This window comes from Eleutherodactylus coqui, chromosome 5, assembly GCF_035609145.1.
Source record: "Eleutherodactylus coqui strain aEleCoq1 chromosome 5, aEleCoq1.hap1, whole genome shotgun sequence".
Classification (NCBI taxonomy): domain Eukaryota; kingdom Metazoa; phylum Chordata; class Amphibia; order Anura; family Eleutherodactylidae; genus Eleutherodactylus; species Eleutherodactylus coqui.
This window is the reverse complement of record NC_089841.1, coordinates 45,035,286-45,058,176: the sequence shown is the minus strand read 5'-3', so window position 1 is coordinate 45,058,176 and position 22,891 is coordinate 45,035,286. Positions and strand designations below refer to the sequence as shown.

At 45.1% G+C, this 22,891-nt stretch overlaps 1 protein-coding gene across 3 annotated transcripts in view; it reads left to right on the top strand.

Annotated features, from left to right (window-relative positions):
* WDR70 (WD repeat domain 70) overlaps window positions 1–22,891 on the top strand; it is a 215,453-nt gene that overhangs the window by 155,140 nt on the left and 37,422 nt on the right. For all 3 annotated transcript variants that reach the window (XM_066602410.1, XM_066602409.1, XM_066602411.1), the window contains exon 14: window positions 17,252–17,352. In XM_066602410.1, coding sequence (XP_066458507.1) covers window positions 17,252–17,352 — 101 coding nt within the window. The remainder of the gene's footprint in view (window positions 1–17,251; window positions 17,353–22,891) is intronic.

Genomic DNA, 22,891 nt, shown 5'->3' with positions numbered 1-22,891 from the left:
ACGGGGCATCTTACCGATCCAGATTACATTCACTGCACCAAATACACCTTTGCACTTGGAGAACCCCTTTAAAGTCATTACGTATCCTCAGGATAGGAGATAAGTGTCCAACGGATGGGGTCCGACTGTCAAATTCCATAAGTAACATAAGGGGTCTAGTGTGAATGGAGCGACACTTGAACATGCACTCGCTGCTCCGTTTCTTTCTAGGCGACTGCTGAGTGCCATACTCGCTTTGTACCCATAGAACCCCTTTAATTTTGGAATAACCCCTTTAACTCTGAATTGTCTAATAGGACGCCCCCTTTAATCCTCCATATATTCAATGAAGGGTTCATCTCATTCCATAAGCATGTCTATGTCTTGTGAGGTTTATCCGCTCCCGCAGACTGACATCGGAGCTGATTTACAGCCCTGCGCCCGCGTCCAGTCCATCGCCCGTACCGCGCACCCCCTCATCGTCTGAGAAGCGTTCAGAAAGCAGAGCTTTTCAACATGTATTCCATATTTAGCTGCTTGTGAAAGCTTCGCCTGCTATTTCCCTTCACTTCCTGTCCCTGAAATGTAATCCGTTTTTTTGGATATGGCCTCTTGCCAGGCCAGGAGGAATGCACATACACGAATGAGTGGAAGGTGCACGTCGGAGCTGCTCGCTTTGATGATCTGCCACTTGTTAGCCGCTTCTAAAATGTCCTGCCAAGTGAGGCTGAGCCCTGCCTGATGCCTCATCGCAGTCATTCCATCTTGTATTCTAACCTCCAGAACAAAACCTCCGCCGTATTTACATTCACCTTGCTGCATCCAATGTCAAGTAAGGGCACGGCGCCGGATGTGCAGACGGCTGAACGCACCCCGTTTTGTGTCCGGGAAGAATCTTTGGAGCAGCGCACGTCTTGCTTGGGCTCTTCATTAATCTCCAGGAGTCACTTGAGTACCCCATGTGCAGACATGTAATAGCATCAAGGCGCGCGTCCACATACCATCCTGGGCGCAGGTTTCAGGACTGCTCTGGGGGGTAATAACCGAGCCAATCACTGACACCGTATTGCATCCTTATTTACAGGCTGCATCATGTTCCCAAAATGGTTGGTGCACTAAGCTGAAGTCTCTCGTTTCATAAATATTTCGTGCATTGAAAGTACAAACCCGTCTTCTATATCAAAGTGACCTTGGAATGGAAAACTGGAGCTAAAACCATGAACGTGTCACCAGGAGTTAACTGTGTGCAACTCAATGACATAGGAAACGAATCCGCTGCCTGACCGCATGCTGATGTGGGGAGTCATCTGTAAAGCGGGGATGCAGGTGGTCTCTTGACTCTAAAAGGGGGGCGTCCGGTATTATAATAAATCTTAATCATTATATAATGGGACATTCTTTCTAATAGACGGTCGGTATCACTTCTCCACCTTTCTCCTTGGCTCAGCTTGCCGTCAGTAGATGGAAACTTTTTCCCTTTATTGGGGTTTTCCAGGCCTGAAAAAGTTAGGAGGCACGGAATAGTGTCAAGGAAATAATCCATAGCCACCTCTTCCACATGTATGTCCGTCAACCCAATGCAGGAGCCCTGGTCCTCAGCCTTCCCAATCTTAGTATGTGGACGCAGGAAAATACACTTAAACTCATTGAGGACTTTATGACCTGCAAAATACAAGGTGCAGTCATGTCCTTGGGGCTCCTCATTTTTTTCTAATTGAGTAGATAGAAACATGGGACACATGGTGGAAGATGCGGGCATTCTTCACGGATGAGTGAGACAGATGGCATCATCATCCAGTGCACACAACCCACATGACGGCCGGAGTTAGAAGCGTTTTCAATACATAAAATGGCAACATTCATGTTCCAAGAACAGCGTGGAGTCATCTGTCCTCTTCACCCATCGATATTCATCGTCAGTTGAGTGAGACGTGCGATGAAGGTGTCATGGACATCAAAAATGTGTGTTCATAGATGCGACCGTTCAAAGATGGTCGAACGTCATTTGAGAATAAACCAAAGGAGTCTCGGCCATGTATCAGCCTGTCCGACCATATGACTGCGCAAGTGGAGTGATGCAAGTGGTTATGGAGGACCGCCGATAATCTGTGGAATAGATTGGCTGCAAAGTCTGCATTTCCATAAGATCGGTGGAAGATGCGGGCATTCTTTGGGGATGAGTAAGACAATGGCGGCATCATCGAGTGCACACAACGCTCCTAACAGCGGCTGGAAATAAAATCATCTTTGATACTTAAAACCTGAAGGTTGAGAGTTCAATCCCCGCGTGGTTTAAGTAGCTGGCTCAAGGTTGACTCAGCCTTCAATCCTTCTGAGGTCAGTAAAATGAGTACCCAGCTGGCTGGGGGGGGGGGGGGGGGGGGTAATAAATAGAATTAACTGAAAGCTGTGGAATACGTTGGCGCTATGCAGATAACAAGAATGGAGTGAATCAAGTGGTTATGAAGGACTGCCCATTACCTGTGGCAGAAAATGGCTTCTAAGTCAAGATCTGTATAGAAGACCTGCCTGAAGATCTGAAGATGCGTTGCAAGAAAAATGGCTGTTCCATCAAGACAACGCTTGTGTTCAGTGGTTTCTTTATGACAACGGCTTTGAAATAGTCCGTACTCACCAGTGATCTTCCAGTCGTACCGCTCTTGCGTCAGCATTTTCCCAAACAAACCCGTAAAGAAGCAATCGTAGTGGCCATGCAATCATGGTGTCAACTATGTGAAAAGCATACAAGTCAAAAGGCAGATTATGTTGAGTAGTGACAATACCTTCAGCTTTCTGTAAGTAATTAGATGTTAGAACTTGATTGCATCTCCTGGTTTGGGACATCACGTACTCGGAGTACAGAAATAGACATAAAAAGCGTGTTGTGGTCATATTTTCTATCAGCCATGATGAGGTTGATAAGAAGTTAAAGGCATTTCATGCCCAATTTCACAGAGAACGCAAACCATTGCGTAATCGAAAAAAATAGTGGATGCTCTCTGAAGAAAGCCGGGCGGTTTGGATATGAGCCGTTATGGCAGCTCTGGGCGCAGAATGCTCTACAAGTGTGTTTGGCAGACATTGTTTCTCTCGAACATGTTTCCACTGTTTGCAAACTGTTCACAAACTATTTTCAGTTTCCAGAAACAGGTTTCCGAGTGTGAACCGGGCTTAAAGGGGTTTTCCAGGTAATTGTTATAGGTCGTAATAGCTGATCTGCTGGGGTCCGCCGCTTGCCAGTCGTAGCCGATTTGCTCCAGATTTGCGGCGGAAAAATCCGCAGAAGATTTGCATCAAAATCGGGACCCTTTGGTACAGATTTCCTGCAGATCCTTATTAGATTTCCCCCCTTCAATTGAAGTGTTAAGTTTGTTGCTGATTTGGCTTTAGAAATCCATACTCATGAGCACAACCTTAAAGGGATCCGCTAAAAGGGATTAAACGCATGCAAACGGAGGTTAATGTTTCCGTTTTTGGACGGATACTTTGAACTGCTCCTTCAAATAAACCGAAACTTTTGCTTCCATTTGGCATCTGTTTTTGAATCCATTTATGGAATTGTAGATTGATTTGTTAAAAGCTGGAAACCTGAACTCTACTGTGACTAGGACTAAGCTGCAATATCTCACACAACCTGTATTCAGGGGTGGCGCCGTTTCTGAAAGAAAGCAGCCACGCTTCTCTAATTCAGGACAATATACTTTTTTTTTTATTTTTTATTTTAATGCTGAAACTGGAATCCCCCCCCCCCCCCCCCAAGAGGTTTGCCCACGTCGGATACCTCCTGTCCAGCGGCAGTGAAACGGACCGTTATACATACAGTAGCCCATGTACTCCAATCCCGGATTCACCAGTACAAGTACTGCTGGTCAACCTGATATGGAAATGGGCCGCCCAAAACATCTACAGGTATAGTCACACTATATAATACAGCATAAAAGTTTTACAAGAAGAATGGCACTAAGTTTGTTTTTAAACTTTTTTCTTACTCTTCCTGTATAATGAAGGGTTAACCAGAGCGTTGAGCACACGTGCGGAGATGTGACATAACCCAGTAGCGGTTACTGTATATATATCAGCCTCCTGGACTAATCCTGGACCATTAAGAGGGGGGATAACAACCTTCTGGAATAGATCACACTAACCCTCCTCCTGTATAAAGCCGTTATAAATGGGGTCACACTCGTCCTCTGCCTGTAGCGTAATATCCCGAATCCTAGTGGCAGTCGTTTTATGGAATCGGCGTGAGCGAGGTTATAAGGCGTGAAGAGTTTTACAGCTCACAGATTTACTCCCCTCGGGGATTTATTGGTATTTTTTTCACCATTTTTATTCTTTTCATGGTACGAAGTATAATAAGGAACGATTCCGAAAGTCTTGTTGTTCGCGGCCGTGTCTGCGGCAGATCAAGATGTATGTTTTATAGGTGATATAAACCGGAAGGAAGGAATTTTCGTTGTTTTTGCACTTAAATAAAAAACAATAGATTTTTACATTTTTAATTCTTAATTATGCAAAACAATTTTTATTGGCCATGCAAAGCAAAGTCTGTAGACGTCTGATAAGGGGGTCCAACTGGGAACCAAACAGGCCTGAGGCCACTCCATTCATCTCCTTGGGACTGTTGGGGATACTTTGGCTGAGTGTTGTACTTGGCTTCTCATAGACATGAATGGGACTCCCAAAAAAAGTAGCAACGCACATGCATGGCTGTTTCGCTATTCGTATAGGGGGACATGGGACCCTCATTCTTGTGATCGGTGTGGTCCCAAGTGGTAGGACTTCATTATTCAAATACTCATCTCTTATCCTGTTAAAAGGGTTGTCCTGCAAAATAACGTCATGCTCTACCCACAGAATAGAGGATAACGATCTGTTTGGTAGTGTTCCAAAAGGTTGGACACAAGGAGGAGGGTCCCGAAGGTCCCTGAATGAATGGAGCAGTGATCATGCAAGCTGGAGATACAGTGGGCAAGCGCTTGAACTCTGCTATCTCTGACCGTATCATTGAGACCCATTCGGGGTCTTCGGGACCCTTGTTCTCATGATCAGTTGCGATCCCAGCGGTAAGACTTCACCAATCAGACATTGGTTCCCTATCATGTTAAATGGGTTTCCCCACGAAATTACATTATCCCCTTCTCACAGCATAGGAGATAACTAGCTGATCAGTGAGGTTCTCAGTGGTCGGGCATAGGAACGAGGGTCCCAAAGGTCCCCGAATGAATGGAGCAGTGGTCACTGGAGATACTGGAGCCAAGCACTAGAACTCTGGTATCTTGAACTCTGACACAATTGCATTGAGATGAAGGGAGCAACCCTGCACATGCTTGACCGTCGCTGCATTTATTCAGGGTCTTCAGGACCCTTCTTATCGTGATCAGGTGGGGGTTCTAAAGATTGGAACCCCACTGCTCAAATAGTTATCCCCTTTTTTTTGTGGCTGGGGTATAATTTCATTTTGTAAGGCAACTCTTTAAAGTCCAGTGAGCGGAGAATCGCTATGATTCTCTGCTCATGGACAGGTAGGTTGTGACTATAAGATTGGTGGGTGGGTCTGTTGTGTGGCACCCCCGTCAATCAGCTTGCTGAAGAAGCTGCGAATACTCAGGTGGACGCCTGTGATGTCCAGTTCATCAGTCTCATGGTCTGAAAGGAGCTCAGTCCCAATCAAATGAAAGGGATTGAGTTGCTATACTGGGCGCTGCTGCTACCAAATACGTGGCACTGCGCCTTGCATGCAGTGAACTAGCCATGGTGGTCACCGGAGCGCAGCAGCCACTTTAGACAGCTGATTGGCAGGGATCCTAAGTGACGGACTCTCACCGATCTGATATTAATTGGCATGGCATCGATATCTTATAGTCCTGCACCATAGAGAGATGGTGATGTCATTGTGTCCCCTTCTGAATTCTGTCCGCTAATATGTCATCATGTATGGAAATCTTTATCTACGGCAATGTGTACCTCTCCTTCTAGTGACAGGTATATGTGGACATTCATGGGGATGGGGATTTCTGTCCACATACAGTCTCCATCACATAGCAACATATTGCAGAACTGCAATCCTGCACTGATCTGATACGACCCCATAAACCCCATGACAAGACGTTGCCCCATGGAAGCCAAGACTGAGCCGCAGCTGGATAATGAACCTTTTTGGCATATTCTCCCCTCCACATTTGTGCTTCGCTAAGTTCTTACTGATCCCCATCCCTCATAATTGATCTCATGACACGCGTCACCCCACACATCGTGCCAGACCCTTCTGCTGTTACAGGGATACAATATTCTGGATATAAGCTACTCTTGGCCTACGAGTGGTCTCCATGTGTTCTGTATTATGTGGGAACAGTAGCGCTCTTCAGCTTGTCTCACCTAATAAGCTGACATAGACATCACTTCTACACCTCCCTCCCCGCCGCGGCCACGGTGAGTAATGAGCGCACCAGGTAATAGTCTGCGGCGCTGCGGAATGTGCAGTCCTGGAATACGGGAGCAGCCGCTACAGAGATGCCATCCGCTCATCTCTATGTGTTAGTATTACCACCTTCTGCCTGTAAAGGTCTGCGTCTTCCGAACTATAAGGAGAGGAGAACGTTTTATGGGCAGCCATTTTTATTTTAATATTATTTTATGATTTTACTGTTTATATAACTTTTTTAGGCATATGTGTTTTATTAGTGTGACACATTCGTATTTAATCTGACTGTATATACATCCAAAGTAGTTATTTTTATATATGTGTATATATCGAATGATTAGAAATTCTGTGATCTGACTAAGCACAATCATGGGTCTGGAATCAAATGTCATCTTAAGGCTTATTTACACACAAAGACCATCTTTCAAACGAATGAAAGAATGACCGTTTTAGCGATCATTTACTGGACCCAAATGTCCATTAATGCTTTATCAGCTTCATTTGCATGTAAAAGGGCCTCTGGGAGCTGTTTCAGAACACAGCATGTGGTCTGAGCTTTGCACACAGCTCCATTGTTCTCACAGGGGCTGTTGGCTGAATACAATGTAATCTTCAGCTCCCGTGCAGAACACAGCATGCGGCCCCTTTTATCTGTCTTCAGCTGAACGATGGATTTTAAGCTCACCTTAAAATCATCGTTCAGCAGAAGAGTGAACGATGGTAGCATTTAAACGCAACGATTATCGCTCATATGCCCTAGTTTAAATCAATTTTGAGCGATATCGTTGCATGTAAATAGGCCTCAAGTCACCATGACTATGGATGCTAACAGCCCCAAAAGTACCCGTTTGCCCTCTGAGATCATTTACGGCGTGTGAACTTCTGCCGGCCTTGTTCTTCCAGTCGCATGGTGGAGCCCACGCTGGCTCGCTGGCACACAAATTTCCAGCCACAGGGCGGCACAGGCTCATCTGGTGCATGAACTTTTGGTCCTTTCACCGTACTTGTATCCACTGGCAGAAAACCTTATGCCTTAATATTTGAACTTGAGAAAGGAAGCTATTTTATCCGTATGTCCTCCAAAACGTGCCGCAATACCTTGTACTGCTTTGTACCTTCCAAAGAAAGCAGATTTATCCGCACTCTTTGAACCCTGCTTGGAGAATACTTTGGTACATTGTCAAAGCCAATATGGATTCCTGAGGGAGTTCGCCTTTGAATTGCACGCAGCACTAAATTGGTGCTACATCCCCTTCATTCTCAGGATTGGTGGGGGTTCCAGAGATCAGACCCCCACCAGTCGAGCAACTGCATATTGTAGCACTATGCCATCACTCTATAAGATGGGAGTACCCGTACACAGGTTACGGATGAGAAGCGGATCATTCCGACCCCTGGTAATTACAGGCACACTCCCATTAAAATCAATGACAGCTGCCCCTGCAATCACCAGCGCCGGCCACTACATGGGTCGGAGTGATCTGCTTCCACTCTTTACCCTGTCTGTTTTGCCCATAACAGCGGGTGTTGGAACAGCTGATCAGCCGGGATCCTGAGCGGCGGACCCCAGCCAGTCAGCTATTGATGACCCTGAGTATAGGTCATTGATTGTATTTGTCTGGAAAACCCCTTTAACAAGTGTGTCCATTCCCTTACAGCAAGCAAAGGTCTTGAAAATGGTGAGAAATGGAAGCAGAAAATATATTACAAAGTTGCAGATCTTTAATTATGTAACAATTAATCGCCAAACTGGACATCATCATTTGGTCAGAGCATAACGGAGTCTTGCCCTGTAGTGAATACGCGGCAGCGCTCTTAGTCTGTCAGCCTGGCAGTCATCTGTAATGACACGGCGCGGCCGCTGCTGTCAGCATGTTGCTTGCACGCCCACCATCTCTACAGCTGACAGGTCTCCTCTCTGTGGCTGGTCAAGTGCAGCCGATCAGACGCACCATTCAAGCAACACGTCCCAGAGCAGCTGGGCAGATATGAAGCCTGGCCATCTATGAAAGAAAATAAGCTTTTTTTACCACCACCCAAAATAACCTCCTTTTTATATTGTTTTCGTAGTTTATTTCAGCTTGTTTTTAGACTATAGTCATACACATCAGCGTTCGGGTTATTGCTGGTACCGTGGGCTGCTATGTTCTTTAGAGAGCTTTCCTGGTTTGATTTAAATGAAGTTAAAAGGGGTTTTACGGGAATATCAAGTTATTCCCTATCCACAGGATAGAGAATAACTTGCTAATCAGTGGGGGTCTCAACACTGAGACACCCATCAATCTCAAGAATGGGGGTCCCATTTTCCCCATTCCCTTCACTGTACCCCTTGGAGTGAGGAAGAGACTGAATGGAACGATCGTCGCAGTGGCACTACTCCATTCACTTCCTTTGAAATGAATGGCGCAATGACTGCACATACTTGGGCAGCACTACGTTCAGACTGAAATAACAGCAGGGTAAAAAGCAACCCCTACAGTGACAGGAGAACCGAGTCTCATCGGTGAAACCCCCACCGATTAGCAAGTTATCCCCTATCCACAGTATAGGGGATAAATTGATATTCTAGTACGACCCCTTTTATGTGTGTCAAAATGAAGTTTTGCAACTTTATCGTACACTTTATGTTGCAATTCTTCACCATTTTCAAGATATGAGTTTGTCAGTTAGAGAACATTATTGTTTCCATTCCTGTCCTCAACTGAGAAGTGCATACCATTATATCCAGTATAGACAATGCTCTGTGAGCTGAACAGCCCGGACTCCAGACTGATACATTGTACATAGCTAGTCCTGCTCTCAGCTAAGAAGTGGATACAATTGTATCCAGTGTAGACAATGCTCTGTGAGCTAAACAGCCCGGACTCCAGACTGATACATTGTACATAGCTAGTCCTGCCCTCAACTGAGAAGTGGATACCATTATATCCAGTGTAGACCATGCTCTGGGAGCTGAGCAGCCGGGACTCCAGACTGATACATTGTACATAGCTAGTCCTGCCCTCAACTGAGAAGTGGATACCATTATATCCAGTGTAGACCATGCTCTGGGAGCTGAGCAGCTGGGACTCCAGACTGATACATTGTACATAGCTAGTCCTGCTCTCAGCTGAGAAGTGGATGCAATTGTATCCAGTGTAGACAATGCTCTGTGAGCTAAACAGCCTGGACTCCAGACTGATACATTGTACATAGCTAGTCCTGTCCTCAACTGAGAAGTGGATACCATTATATCCAGTGTAGACAATGCTCTGGGAGCTGAGCAGCCGGGACTCCAGACTGATACATTGTACATAGCTAGTCTTGCTCTCAGCTGAGAAGTGGATACAATTGTATCCAGTGTAGACAATGCTCTGTGATCTGAATACATCAGCAGCTCTCTTTGCTAGTTTGCTCTATTGTATCAGTCTGGAGGCTGGGCATGATGTGAAGAGGGCATGAACACAAGGCATCCTAGAAATATTGATGAACTGAAAGACATCTGCAGGGAGGAATGGTCCAAAATTTCTGGTTAGTAATTAATAACAAATATGTTTTTATGAAGAAACACTGATTAGTGTGAACAGTGCCTCGTTGGAAAGAAATTCCAGAAGACCTCAGAAGATGTGTTATAGAGACACATGGAGCTGGAAAAAAGATACAAAAGATCTGTGTGTATATCAAGCCACGGCTATTCTCCTCAGATGGCGGACATTCAGGACTGTTCTACTCTCCCCAGGAGCATCCTGTTATAAAGAGAACAACAGGGGTCCTGAAAGAGGTGAGAGAGAACCCAAGAGGAACATCAGAAGACCCTACAGCCTGCAAAAACCTCTGTTTACATGGAAGAAGTTCTGTTCACATGGAATTGTAGTCCATAACAAGTTCCCTGACATCACCTGGATGATCCACACTGCTTTGGACAGATGCGACAAAAATGGACGTTTTTAGCACAATTTCACAACGCTATGTTTGGAGGAAGAAGAACACTGCACACCAACACAGACGTAAATGGTCACGTGCTGCTCTTGTCAAAATCACTGCTGAAGCCCGTTTTTGGCTGAGCGGTCACAAGTACAATGAATAATAAGCCACAACCACTGCTTCTTATGGGATTACAGCGGTGGGGACTGAGGATCCTGCGTTTAACGGGGTTGTTTAATGAGGTCAGCATAGCTTATTTCTTTATCTTACACCATTGCCTGCCCATATTTTTTCTTTATTTGCAGGAAACCCTTTACAGGGACTGAAACATTTTCCATTTTTAATCTGTTTTAATTTGCTTATCATAGAATTTTTTTATTCTGCTGTCCATACATGACTGAGGGCGGCCATCTTTCCTGAGCTGCAGTTAACAGTATTTAGAGCGATGCTTTACAGCAGCTTCATGGGCCATTCACACAATAAACGGAGGGACCCATTGACCTCTTCTGGACATGTTCTGTGCGCAGGTAATTCTGCAGGGAGGGGGAGTAGATAGGACCTCTACATAGGTTCTCTACATATACAAGTGTTACCTCTCAGTGTAACCCTGACTGTGATATTAGAGAGATGACTGCTGAAAAGTTTTCTCTACAGATCAGGAAGTGGCAATATTCGGCTCTGTGATTTTTTTCTATTTGTGAGGGTTTTTTTCTAGCACTGCCTCTTTAACCCTCGCCCCTCCTGCACTGCAATAATCTATTATGGCAAGCAGGTCATTACCCTAAACCGCCATTCTTCTACAGCATGATGATGATGTATTGGCACAGCCATGGATTATCCCTGTTGTCTGTATCAAGAGCTCCTTCTAAAGTCATTGTAGAAGTTTTCTGGGTAATTCCATGCGATGCAAAGTAGAAGCAGTGAGCAGCAAGAACACAGACTTCTCTCAGCGGCTCCGTTCCCCTGTGCCTCCTCGGTACACGGCGCGTGATGTCCGGACGTACTGTACCGCGCTGCATAAACTGTCTGCTTTCATTCTATTTCTGCTCTTCTGAGTGTTGAGAATATATTAGTTGCCAATTACATCCACATATCTCTTCATCTGGTTCCTGGAGCCCTTGTGTTCTGCATCCTTCTTCTCTGTCTCTAAAACTGATATGATGCAGAATATTCCAAAGACTGAAATGTATCCTGTTGTATCAGCTCCTTGTCTACGGAGATCTCTGTGCCTGATTTCCCTCATCAGGTATCTAAAACAAGGTTCTCCAAGTCAGAGGACCTTTTAACTTGTCTAATGTTAAAGGGGTTTATCAGGCAAATATGTCCTTAGGATAGGTCAACTGTTAATCAGCTGGTGTCTGCCGCTCGCCGATCAGCTGATTAGGCCCGCATCACATAGGGATACGGAGAGGAAGCTTATCACTCTGACCCCTATATAGTGGTCGGCGTTGGTAATTGCAGGTGCAGTTCTCATTAAAATCAATGGCACCTGTGCCCGCCTGGAATGAGGAGCTCCAACCACTACACAGCAGTCGGAGCTAAATGCTTCCACTTTGTATCCCTGTGTGTGGTGGCACTGACAGCGGGTGCCCAATCAGCTGATCGGCTGGGCTACCCAGCAGTGAATGCCAGCCAATCAACCATTGATGTCCTATCCTCAGGATAAGTCTTCTATAGTATTTGCCTGGAAACCCCCTTAAAACCCTTAGTGACTCAGCCTATTGTGGACCTAAGGACGCAAGGAGTTTTTGAGGATATTCATCTCCACTTATCAAAAGCCATAACGTTTTTATTTTTCCCTTGACATGGCCGTGGGATGGCTTGTATTTAGATTTTATTGGTAACACTTTCGCAGTACATATAATGTATTGTATAACTTTTACGAATTATTTTAGGAGGGCATGGAGAAATAACATCAATTTTGCCATTGTTTTTGGGCTGACATTGTAAGTGCGTGGCATGATCTGCTGAAACCTCAGCGATCATTTACCATACTGGTCATATCTGTCTCTAACCATAGAAAAGAAGTAATACTCGCCTGCCCTCGCCACCCCTTCATTTCCCTTTCTCGAGTGACTAGTCCACCACTGGTCTTCACTTCCAGACACAGGGTCATGTGATCACTGCAGCACAGGCCATCATTGGCCACAGCGGTCACTTGTATGGACTCTCAGGATGTGCAACAGGAAGTGAAGACTGGCCACCAGGAGAACAGGAGTGGTAGTGACAATTGAGTATTACTACTTCTATGCTATTCCAACTTTGTATCTGTTTCTTTGCTCCCTGTAAATAACCTGTTGCTGGTGCTTGTTGGAATCATGTGAGCAGAAGATTCCATGAATGATCGATCAGCCACGCTACCAGCCGATCATTATTTTAAATGTATGTGCAGTTTTAAACTTAGAGGCAACCTTGTACATAGCTAGTCCAGATCCCGCCTGAGAAATGGATACAGCTGTATTCCAGTCTGAACTCCAGACTGATACATTGTAGCAAACTAGCAGAGAGATGTATGCAGCTACTGCTTATTTATTTAGCTCACAGAGTATTGTTTACACTGGATACAATTGCATCCACTTCTCAGCTGAGAACAGGACTAGCTATGTACAATATATCAGTCTTGATTCTGGGCTGTTCAGCTCACAGAGCATTGTCTACGCTGGATACAATTGTAATTGCTTAGCTAGTTTTGCTCTCAGTTGAGAAGTGGTTACAGTTGTATCCAGTGTAGACAATGCTCTGTGAGCTAAACAGCCTGGACTCCAGACTGATGTATGGTACATAGCTAGTCCTGCTCTCAGCCGAGAAGTCGATACAATTCTCACAGTCTAGACAATGCTCTGTGAGCTAAACAGCCCGGACTCCAGACTGATACATTGTACGTAGCTAGTCCTGCCCTCAACTGAGAAGTGGATACAGTTGTATCTAGTGTAGACAATGCTCTGTAAGCTAAAAAGCCCGGACTCCAGACTGATACATTGTACATAGCTAGTCCTGCTCTCAGCCGAGAAGTCGATAGAATTCTCACAGTCTAGACAATGCTCTATGAGCTAAACAGCCCGGACTCCAGACTGATACATTGTACGTAGTTAGTCCTGCCCTCAACTGAGAAGTGGATACAGTTGTATCCAGTATAGACAATGCTCTGTAAGCTAAAAAGCCCGGACTCCAGACTGATACACTGTACATAGCTAGTCCTGCTCTCAGCTGAGAAGTGGATGCAATTGTATCCAGTGTAGACAATGCTCTGTGAGCTAAACAGCCTGGACTCCAGACTGATGCATTGTGCAATCATAGCTAGATTGTTATAGACTGAATACAATGTTGCTAACATAGAGAAGTCTAATATTAAAAAAGGAATTTTTAATTATAAATATATTAATTTTAATTAAAAAAATCTGCCCTGCAAAAAAGGTGTCTAAAATAAACTTCAATTCCTCTTAAATAAAATATGACTTCATGCAATGTTATCAATGAAAGTTGCCAAATTGTGGAGAATATAAGGTTAAAAAAATTATTAAGACCCCCCAATTAGGATTATTTTTAATGGGTTAAAAGCTATAGCTTTTTGGAATTGGCTTGATACAGCTTAAACTTCGGTGTGTAGAAATTCAGTTCTTGAGCGGTCATCCGTGATCCTGTCTCCGGGAAGAGCCAACTGACACAAAGTTTTATGCCTTTTCCATTTCTACGTAAATTGTGAACTTGGAGGCCTTTGGCTTGTCAGTGTGAGACATTGATGTCCTCTCTCTGCAGTGAAGAGGCTTTTAGGTTCTTGAAGACCATGACTAAACATCTTAAGCAAGGTCAGAGCCATAAAATTGAATTTTTGCCTCAAACTATCTGTAGTCTCCAAAACAATTCAAGAGATTTCCCCAGAAACCAAAGTTTCTTATCATACCCTGATGAGATGATATGGAGAACGTCAATTTATGCCATAATACTCTATTCAAAGGTCCACAAAGAAATAGAACTAGCAGATAGAGGCGACCTAACCGGTTTTGGGTGAAGACACTTCTTAGTTCAGTCTCTGGAGGAAATAAGAGATTGAGATCCTTGAATGGCACATCTGCCATGTTATGCAGTTGTAGATTCTCTGATCCTGTATTGTTGAGTATTTAGGAGGATTGTCCTCCATGACTTTAGGAAAGTTGGGTGACAGTCTCTGAGGGAGATGTAAAGTTGTCATCCAGCTTCTAGAATTTTCAGAGCCTTGACAGAAGAAGGAAAATTTAAGGACTCAAGGGGGTTGTCTATTGTTAGAAACACTTGGCTGCTTTCTTCCAAACATAGCGCCACCCTTCTCCATAGGGTTTTGTGTGGTATTGCAGCTCAGATCCATTGAAGTGAATGGGAGGTCAGCTGCAGACACAACCCATGGACAAGGGTGGTGCTGTGTTTGGAAGAAAGCAGCCATATTTTTCTAACCCTGTCTAACTCCTTTTAAAGGGATTTTTTGGGACTTAGATATTGATGACCCATCTTTAGGGTAGCTCATTAACATTTGTTTACCTAACCTTATAATCCAACCAAACTTTCTTTGACCACTTCTGGACCGCTCACGGTCTCGCGGTATTGAGTGAGTTCAGGAGGCGACTCCATTCCAAAACCCAGCAGCCATCAGCTGTTTCTGAAAGCCAACAGCAACTGACATGAATGGAGTTGCCGATGGGTTAATATTGCAGCCTGGAGCCTACTGAAGGCTTCCAGGGCTGCAACGCTCAAAGCAGGGCTTGAAAGGCAACATCAAAAATCGCTATATAGTGCAATACTGAAGTCGCCTTTGGGAACTAAATAAAAGTGTAAAAAAAAAAGAAAAAAAGAATTAATAAAGTTGTCTTAAGAGTTAGGAAAAAAAACTTTTCCCATAAAAAAAACTAAACTATTAAAAAATCCACATATTTGTTATCTCAGCGTACATAAAAGTCCAAACTAGTAAAAGGTCCTAATATTTATCCCAAATGGTAAAGGCTAAAAAGAAAGACAATGCCAGAATTGCTTTTTTTTTTTTTTTTCTTTGAAACCCGGCTTCCAAAAAAAATTGAATAAAAAGTGATCAAAAAGACTTGTTTTTCCAAAAATGGTGGTAATAAAAACTACACAACCCAATCGATAAAAAAATGAAAAAGTCACCGGTCTCAGAATACGTTGACGGAAAGCAATTTTGATTTAAGAAAAATTCTAATTACTCTTTAAAAATAGAAGAACACATAAAATGATATAAATGTGATCTATCCCCACAATCGTACTGACCCGCAGAACAAAGCCCAGATGTCATTTTTACTGCATTGTGAACGCTGTAAAAGCTAAAACTACCAAAAATGGGGCCATTACATGTTTCTTCATTTGTTCCCACTTTAACCCCTTGAGTGGCACGCCCGGAAATTTTCCGGGACGAGCTCCACTGCTCATAGAGACATAGCCCGGAAGATTTCCAGGCTATGTATCACTATGGGAGCTGCAGAGCACAATGCCACAAGCTGTGACAGTGTGCTCTGCCTGCACAGTCCCACAGAGAACAAAGCAAGGGCTTTTAAAAACCAGCAGAAGATATTGCCGATATGCCGGCAACCTCCTGCTTTGTTTACAGGTTGCCATAGAGACCATCGGCTTGTCAGAAGCAAGCCGATGGTCTCTGTGGCAGGGAGAGCTGATGCTTAGCTGTCAGAGGACAAGCAGGCACCAGCTCTTACAGCAGAGATCAGAGAAAACCTCCGATCTCTGCTGTGTTAACCCTTTACATGCTGCAGTCTATGTGACTGCAGCATGTAAAGGGCTGTCACTGCAGCATGTAAAGGGCTGTCACCATCAGACCCCCGGAATGTGATCAGGGGGTCCTGATGAGCCCCTGTGGAAGTCCACTAAAGGGAAAAAAAAATTAAAATAAAAAAAAAAAATTAAAAAAAATAAAAAGCTTAAAAATTATAAAAAAAATAATAAAAACACTTGTCTCCCTTTACTTTGTAAAAAATCAAAAATACAATCACACATGTGGTATCCATGCGTTGTAATGACCCAGAGAAGGAAGTTAATACATTATTTAACCCCTTAATGACATTGCCCCTTTTTTTCTTGTTTCCCCATTTCTTTTTTTTCCTCCCCCCGTTTAAAAAAATCAGAACTTGTCCCGCAAAAAACAAGTCCTTATATGGCTGTGTCAGTGGAAAAATGAAAAAGTTATGGCTCTTGAGACGCAACTGCAAAATTAGTTGAAATTCAATGATTAGACCATTTTAAAAAACCTGCCCTGGTGGGCACGACAGGGTGGTAGGAAACCCGCCACTCAAGGGGTTAAAAGTTTGAAATGTTTTTCTTACATTATGCGGTACATTAAATGGTCCCGTTAAAAAATACAAGACGAAAAAAACAAAATTAAAAACTGAAAGATCTCTGGTCCTAAAGGGGTTAAGCTGTTTGACCGACGGGTCGTAAAACTTTAAAAAGGGGTTTTCCTGAATTAAGATATTGAGGAGGCATCATCAGGATAGGTCGTTATTATCAGATTGGTGGGGGTTCTGAGCAGCGGACCCCCACCAATCTGATATTGATGACTGATCTGGAGGATGGGTCATTAATATCTTAGTCCCGGAAAACCCATTTAAAGGATTGTTTGATGACGATCCCTTTTTCCTGACCCATCAGTCTTCTCGGCTGTCCTGTGTGTGTGGGGTGGGGGTGGGGGGGGGGGGTGGAGAGTCATCATCAAAGTTACTTCATTCAATCTGTTTGGTTGAATGTTTATGGTAATAAAAAATGGGGGTTTCCATTCGATGACCCCTGTACATTTTACTGCTGATCTTCTATGTTTAGTGGCATCCTGCCACTTCATGATGAAATTGTCCATGGCGATCATGCATTATACTAAGTATTTCTCACCTCTATGTTGTTGTTTGTCATTTGTGTTGTTACAGACTATCTACAATGAGGTGTTTTGTTTTGTTACAGAGCGTTGTCCGATGCTTGTGGCATCCCAAGTTGAACCAGATCATGGTGGGCACCGGTAATGGCTTAGCCAAAGTCTATTATGACCCAATCAAGAGCCAGAGGTAGGAAATATCACAATTCAGTAGACTGTTGTATATTGTTTTGACACATGCAATCACATGGAAGATACTGATTGTCCTTACATTCATCCAGCATGTGTTAGGGAGACTTTAGGGCAATGCTTCCTGGGAAAATTATGCAAAACAGCTACTCCAGAAGAAGCGAGCCATTTCTCTAGAGACTACAGCTGCGCTTTTACTTACCATGCAAGGCCGGCTGCATGTGAACGGATCAGATCCTGCATGCGGGAGCAAACAGCGGAATCTGGCCCTGACTGCATCTGGTGTCCACCTGTACCTGTCTTTTCTGTTCTTTATCTGTACTGCGGTTAGACGTGTCGAGCTACCGTCGGACATGCACAATACAGGTTTTTTGTTTTTTTAATGCTTATTTTTCCCGCGCCGTCGCTAGGCGTGGAATCTGCAACTTTTTTGCAATGTAAATTGCAGAAGGGCTACGGGTCAGGCGGCTTCTATTGACTTTATTGAAAGCCGTCCATGCGGATGCCGCGCAAAAATACAACATGCTGTGATTTTTCCTCCACCCGCGGAAATCGAATTCGATTCCGCGGGTGTGCAGGAAGAAGCGATTTTCCATAGCATGTAACAAATGGTATTTGCTGCGGACCTGCAGTGCAGACGCCGACCGCAGATTCCGCAATGCAAATCCATTTGTGTAGCCGTCCTAAGCCAGTGTCCAACCCTTTAGAGAGCCTTGGCACCTGACTCACGTTATTAGCCAAGCCAGAGACCCCATCTGTGATGCAATGGAAGTCGTCTTATTGATCCCTTTTAAAAAACGCTTCTATCTTCTCCTCCGGGTCCTCTGCTGTGTCTGACAGCTAAGGACTCGACCCGTTCCTGCTAGATTCTAGCTTTAATGCCACACTGTACATTTACTATTGTCTGGAATCAAAGCCTAGGACCAAGAGTCGTAGATTTACGGTGCTTGGTCGTTAATGGGTTAAAGACCTGGCACGGGCACTTAACTAATAAGCAAAGGTTCATGGCAGCCCTGGGGGCTGTTAGAAGGCTTCAGGCAGCCATGAAACCTGGAAGGCACCCCTGTGATCTTACCACTGGGGGAGCCATTCGAGATATTCAAATCCCAATCGATCCGAATATTTAAAGGGTTAACAGCCGCAATCCGAGTTTTCTCTGAGTGAGGTTGTTGTGGGTGGGTGTTGGCTGTTAGAGACAGCAGATACTTGCCGTGTATAACTCCCAAGCACGCTCCATCCACAGTATAGGCTGTGGACGGCTATATATGTGCTGTTAAGACATATATGAGCCCCATGTGGCACGGAGTGTTAAGGCAGCAAAAATGTAGTCCTCAGCTCTCACTCACGACCTGAAGGTTGCGAGTTCAATCTCCGCTTGGTTCAGGTAGCCGGCTCAAGGTTGACACACCATTCCATCTTTCCGTGGTCGGTAAAATGAGTACCCAGCCTGATAGGGGGTAAAAGATGACTGTGGAAGGCAATGGCAAACCACCCCACAAAAACAGTCTGCCAAGAAAACCTCACGATGTGACGTCAGCCTGACTCGTGCTTGCACCACGTATACAGTCGAATGCCTAACATGACATGAAGGGGTTAATCAGGACAAAATGGTGAACCCAAAAATGACATAACGCAAAAAAAAAAGGGAGATGCCCTTTAACTCTTCCTTTGGTGAAACGTGAAATACATAGTGAAAACCTGCAGATAATTACTGCACAAATGCGTACGGCACAGCCGAGTCAGCGAACGCGCTCTTATCGAATGCCGCGGATATCGTCTTCACAGCACAGCTGGCTGAGTAACTCAATTTTCTGGTTGGAAGTGCAGTAATTGGCGAACATGCCTGCGGTTTGAGGAATAGCATCGCTCCTAACGACCGGTTTTCACTTGATGGGAAAATGCTCTGCAAACATTAACATTCTACAGCTTTATGTCAGCGAAACCCCGTAATTAGTGCGGGAGGAGAGGCTTTTTACTGCGCCATAAAACAGCAAATAATACGAGGCAGGAGACAGTAATGTCCTCGTTAAATTAGTGCAAATAACCCCCTAGATTATTACAGATAACCTCCTTCTCCAGGGGGCAGAGATTACTAACAGGTCCAGCTTTACGGCTTCGCCGAGCCTCCTCCGATGCACATGATCTAGATTAAACTGCAGAGAGTGAAAGTGCAGAAATGTGCAGCTCTAACCGCCATAAAACACTCCTACTGGCCCTTTAAATTGCCTCCATTTTATTTTTGTCTATGACCTTGGGGCATGACCCTATGATAATGTCTCTATCCTCAGTCTCAAGGAAAGTCCATGAGTCACCAGATGACCCTTCACTCTCACATAGACCGTCTGCTTGAGTTTAGAGTAAGCTATTTCACGTAAAGTTCTCATTACTTTATAAATAGTTATTACCTCTGATCTTCGTAATGTGAACCCCCATAACTCACAGTTAATGACCCCCAGATATATAAATGTTTCAATGGAAACAGAAACTCAAAAATATTCATCTAGCAAAACTGTCAATCGTAAGACGTCCTTGTTGCCCAAATCGGCCAATCACAACACAGCAGCTTTCATTTCTTACTGCTGAGGTAAAACAAAAGCTGAGCTGTGATTGGTTGCTATCGACACCAAGGACCGTGTTACTGTTAGACAGTCTTGCTAAATGATACCCAAAAAGTGTTACTCTGCTGTTATCGCTAGGGAAATATGAGACAAAATGGCTGCCAACGAAGACAGGAGAGCGATTGGTGTCCTTGATTTTCACGTCTACCAGTCAACGTCATTTTCGAACAAAGTTTGGTGAAGATTAGAGATGAGCGAGCGTACTCGCTAAGGCAAACTACTTGAGCGAGTAGTGCCTTATGCGAGTACCTGCCCGCTCGTCTCAAAAGACTCGCGTGCCGGCAGGAAGCGGTGGGGGAGAGCGTGGAGGAACGGGGGGGGGGGGGAGAGATCTCTCTCTCTCACTCCTCCCCCCCCCCCCCCCCCCCCGCTGCCCCCTGCTCACTCCCGCAACTTACCGCTCTTCCCCGCCGGCACCCAAATCTTTTGAGACGAGTGGGCAGGTACTTGCATAAGGCACTACTCGCTCGAGTAGTTTGCCTTAGCGAGTACGCTCGCTCATCTCTAGTGAAGATCCCTCCAGCGGGCACAAAACTCATTGGTGGTTCTCCAGTTTTGAGGAAAAAGGTTGCATCTGTAAGAGAAAATCATCCGTCCATCCACCAGTAAGCGTAGAAACAGCGGACCGCGTCCGTGAAAGTTTCCCATGAAGTCCTCAGAAATCCACCGTCAGAGCGAGCAGAGAATTGGCCGTCCCACCGCCGACTGTGTGGAAGATCCTGCGCAAACGTCTGTGATGTCATCCCTACTGATAGCAATTGTTATCAGTCCTGAAACCAGACGACAAAGCGCGGCGACATTCTTTCCGCGAGAGTAGGCAGACTGTAATGGAAAGTGATGGTTTTTATGGAGTCTTCATTGTTTAGTGAGGAAGCCGTCTTCTGTCTTTCGGATACAGTCACCAGACGTAATGTCAGAATCTGGGGGAGGAGAACTCGCCCGTCTGCGTGGAGTGTATGCTTGACCCCCCCAAGGGGAATGTGTTTAGCACCGTTACCTGTAGGATAGTGTATGGCCCCTGTTGACAAGAGTGAACTGCTTCCGTGGCATCCACGCTCCCCGAATCTTACACCCTGTGATGTTTCCTCTGGGGGAGTGTTAGTCTACATGCCCCCCCTTACAAACAAACCATGTGTGATCAGCGGTATCCCAGAAGCCATTGCATATGCTACATCATGGATGGCTGTAACCTGACTACAAGCTCCATGTGTGTCCAGTGACAAAGGGAGCCACATTTATCACCTCCGATGGGGAAAACATTTTTGATGTTGTGCAAGAAAACTTTTTGAGCCAAAGCCACAGTCTTCTCCAAAAGCAAGAGATCAACTGTGGAGAAGATTCTGCCTTCGGCTCATAATTCCCAGTCATTTTTATAAAGCCAGCTAAAAGGTCTGATATTAACTTGCAGGAATGCAGTTTTCCAGGAGATGGTGCTGTAGAGGCATTGCTACATCTTCCCATTTGCATAAATTTCCAATGGATGGCTTTAGAAGTCTCCATACTGGATGCTCTCCATAAGGAGAAACCATACCCTTCCTGACCCTTGTATATCAACCAATGGTTTGATTGGGAGCCACTTGACAAGTCAAGCCCAACTGGAAATGTAGAACGGAATAAACTGATACAAATGGATAAAAAAATGTAAAGCTTCCATTCTTTCTCTGATATCAACAAAGCTGAGCATTATGGACTCATTATGTGATGTTTGGTTCCATTAATCAAATACACTGAACAGCCCCTTTATTAGAGCCCCAGCCCTCTCATAAGGCCGCCTGCAGACGAGCGGAAATCCCGCCACGGGATTTCCCGCGGGATTTCCGCTGCTGAAAGTCTGCATAGGAGTGCATTACAATACGCACTCCTATGCAGACGGCCGCGGTTTGGCCGCGCGAAATCTCGCGCGGCAAACAAACCGCGGCATGTTCTAATTTCCTGCGGGGCACGCACTCACCTGGCCGCCGGCTCCGGTCTGCGCATGCGCCGGCTGCGCGGCAGCCGGCACATCAAAGAGCCGGGGCCGCCAGGCGCGGGTGAGTACGCGCTCGTCCCTGCAGGCTCTGGGGTCGGATCGCGCGGCGAGATTTCTCGCTGCCGGATCCGACCCGCTCGTCTGCAGGCGGCCTAATTGATGCTTCCCTGTATGGAAATTCTCCCCGTGACACCGGAGAGCAGCATAAAATCACGTGACAAGTTCTATGTGGATCAGTTTCAGTCTGAATCTACATTAGATGGGAAAATCCAGCGATCTGAGCGACTTCCAACGAGGCCCGGTCATCGGTGCTAGACTAGCCGAGCCGGGGTGTCACTACCAACCATGTGGGGTTTTCTTGTGTAACGGTGTTAAGAATATGCTAAGAATGGTGTGATCAAGAAAAACATCCCGTGAAAGGTGATCCTGTGGATGGAACCAACTCGTCAACGAAAGGGGTCACAGGAGGATGGCAGGAATCGTTCTGAACAACAGGCACTGGACAGTCAAGAGCAGCCAAATACAACGCTGGTGCTCCAACTAACTTTTCCGAATGTGCAACTCGGCATTTCGTAGCATGGATGGCCTATAAAAGCAGATGACCAGTTTCAGCGCCATTGTGTCTAAGAGAAACAGAAAGGCGAGACTCCAGGGGGCAAAAGAGCGCAAAAACTGTACCACTGAGCATCAGAGGAACTTTACCTGGTCAGATAGATCCAGATTTCTGTTGCACTGTGTTGATGGGAGGTCAGAATTTGGTGCAAGCAGCATGAATTGGTGAACCCTTCCTGTCAAGCTGTTAGAGTAATGGTGTGGGGAAAGTTTTCTTGGCACATCCTGCAGCCTCTGATACCTGTAGAGGGGTGCCACAATGAATTGCTGCAGTTCTGAAGGTCAAAGGAACTCTAATATGCTACTAGATCAGAATTAGTGGTCATTTAGTGTAAAATTAC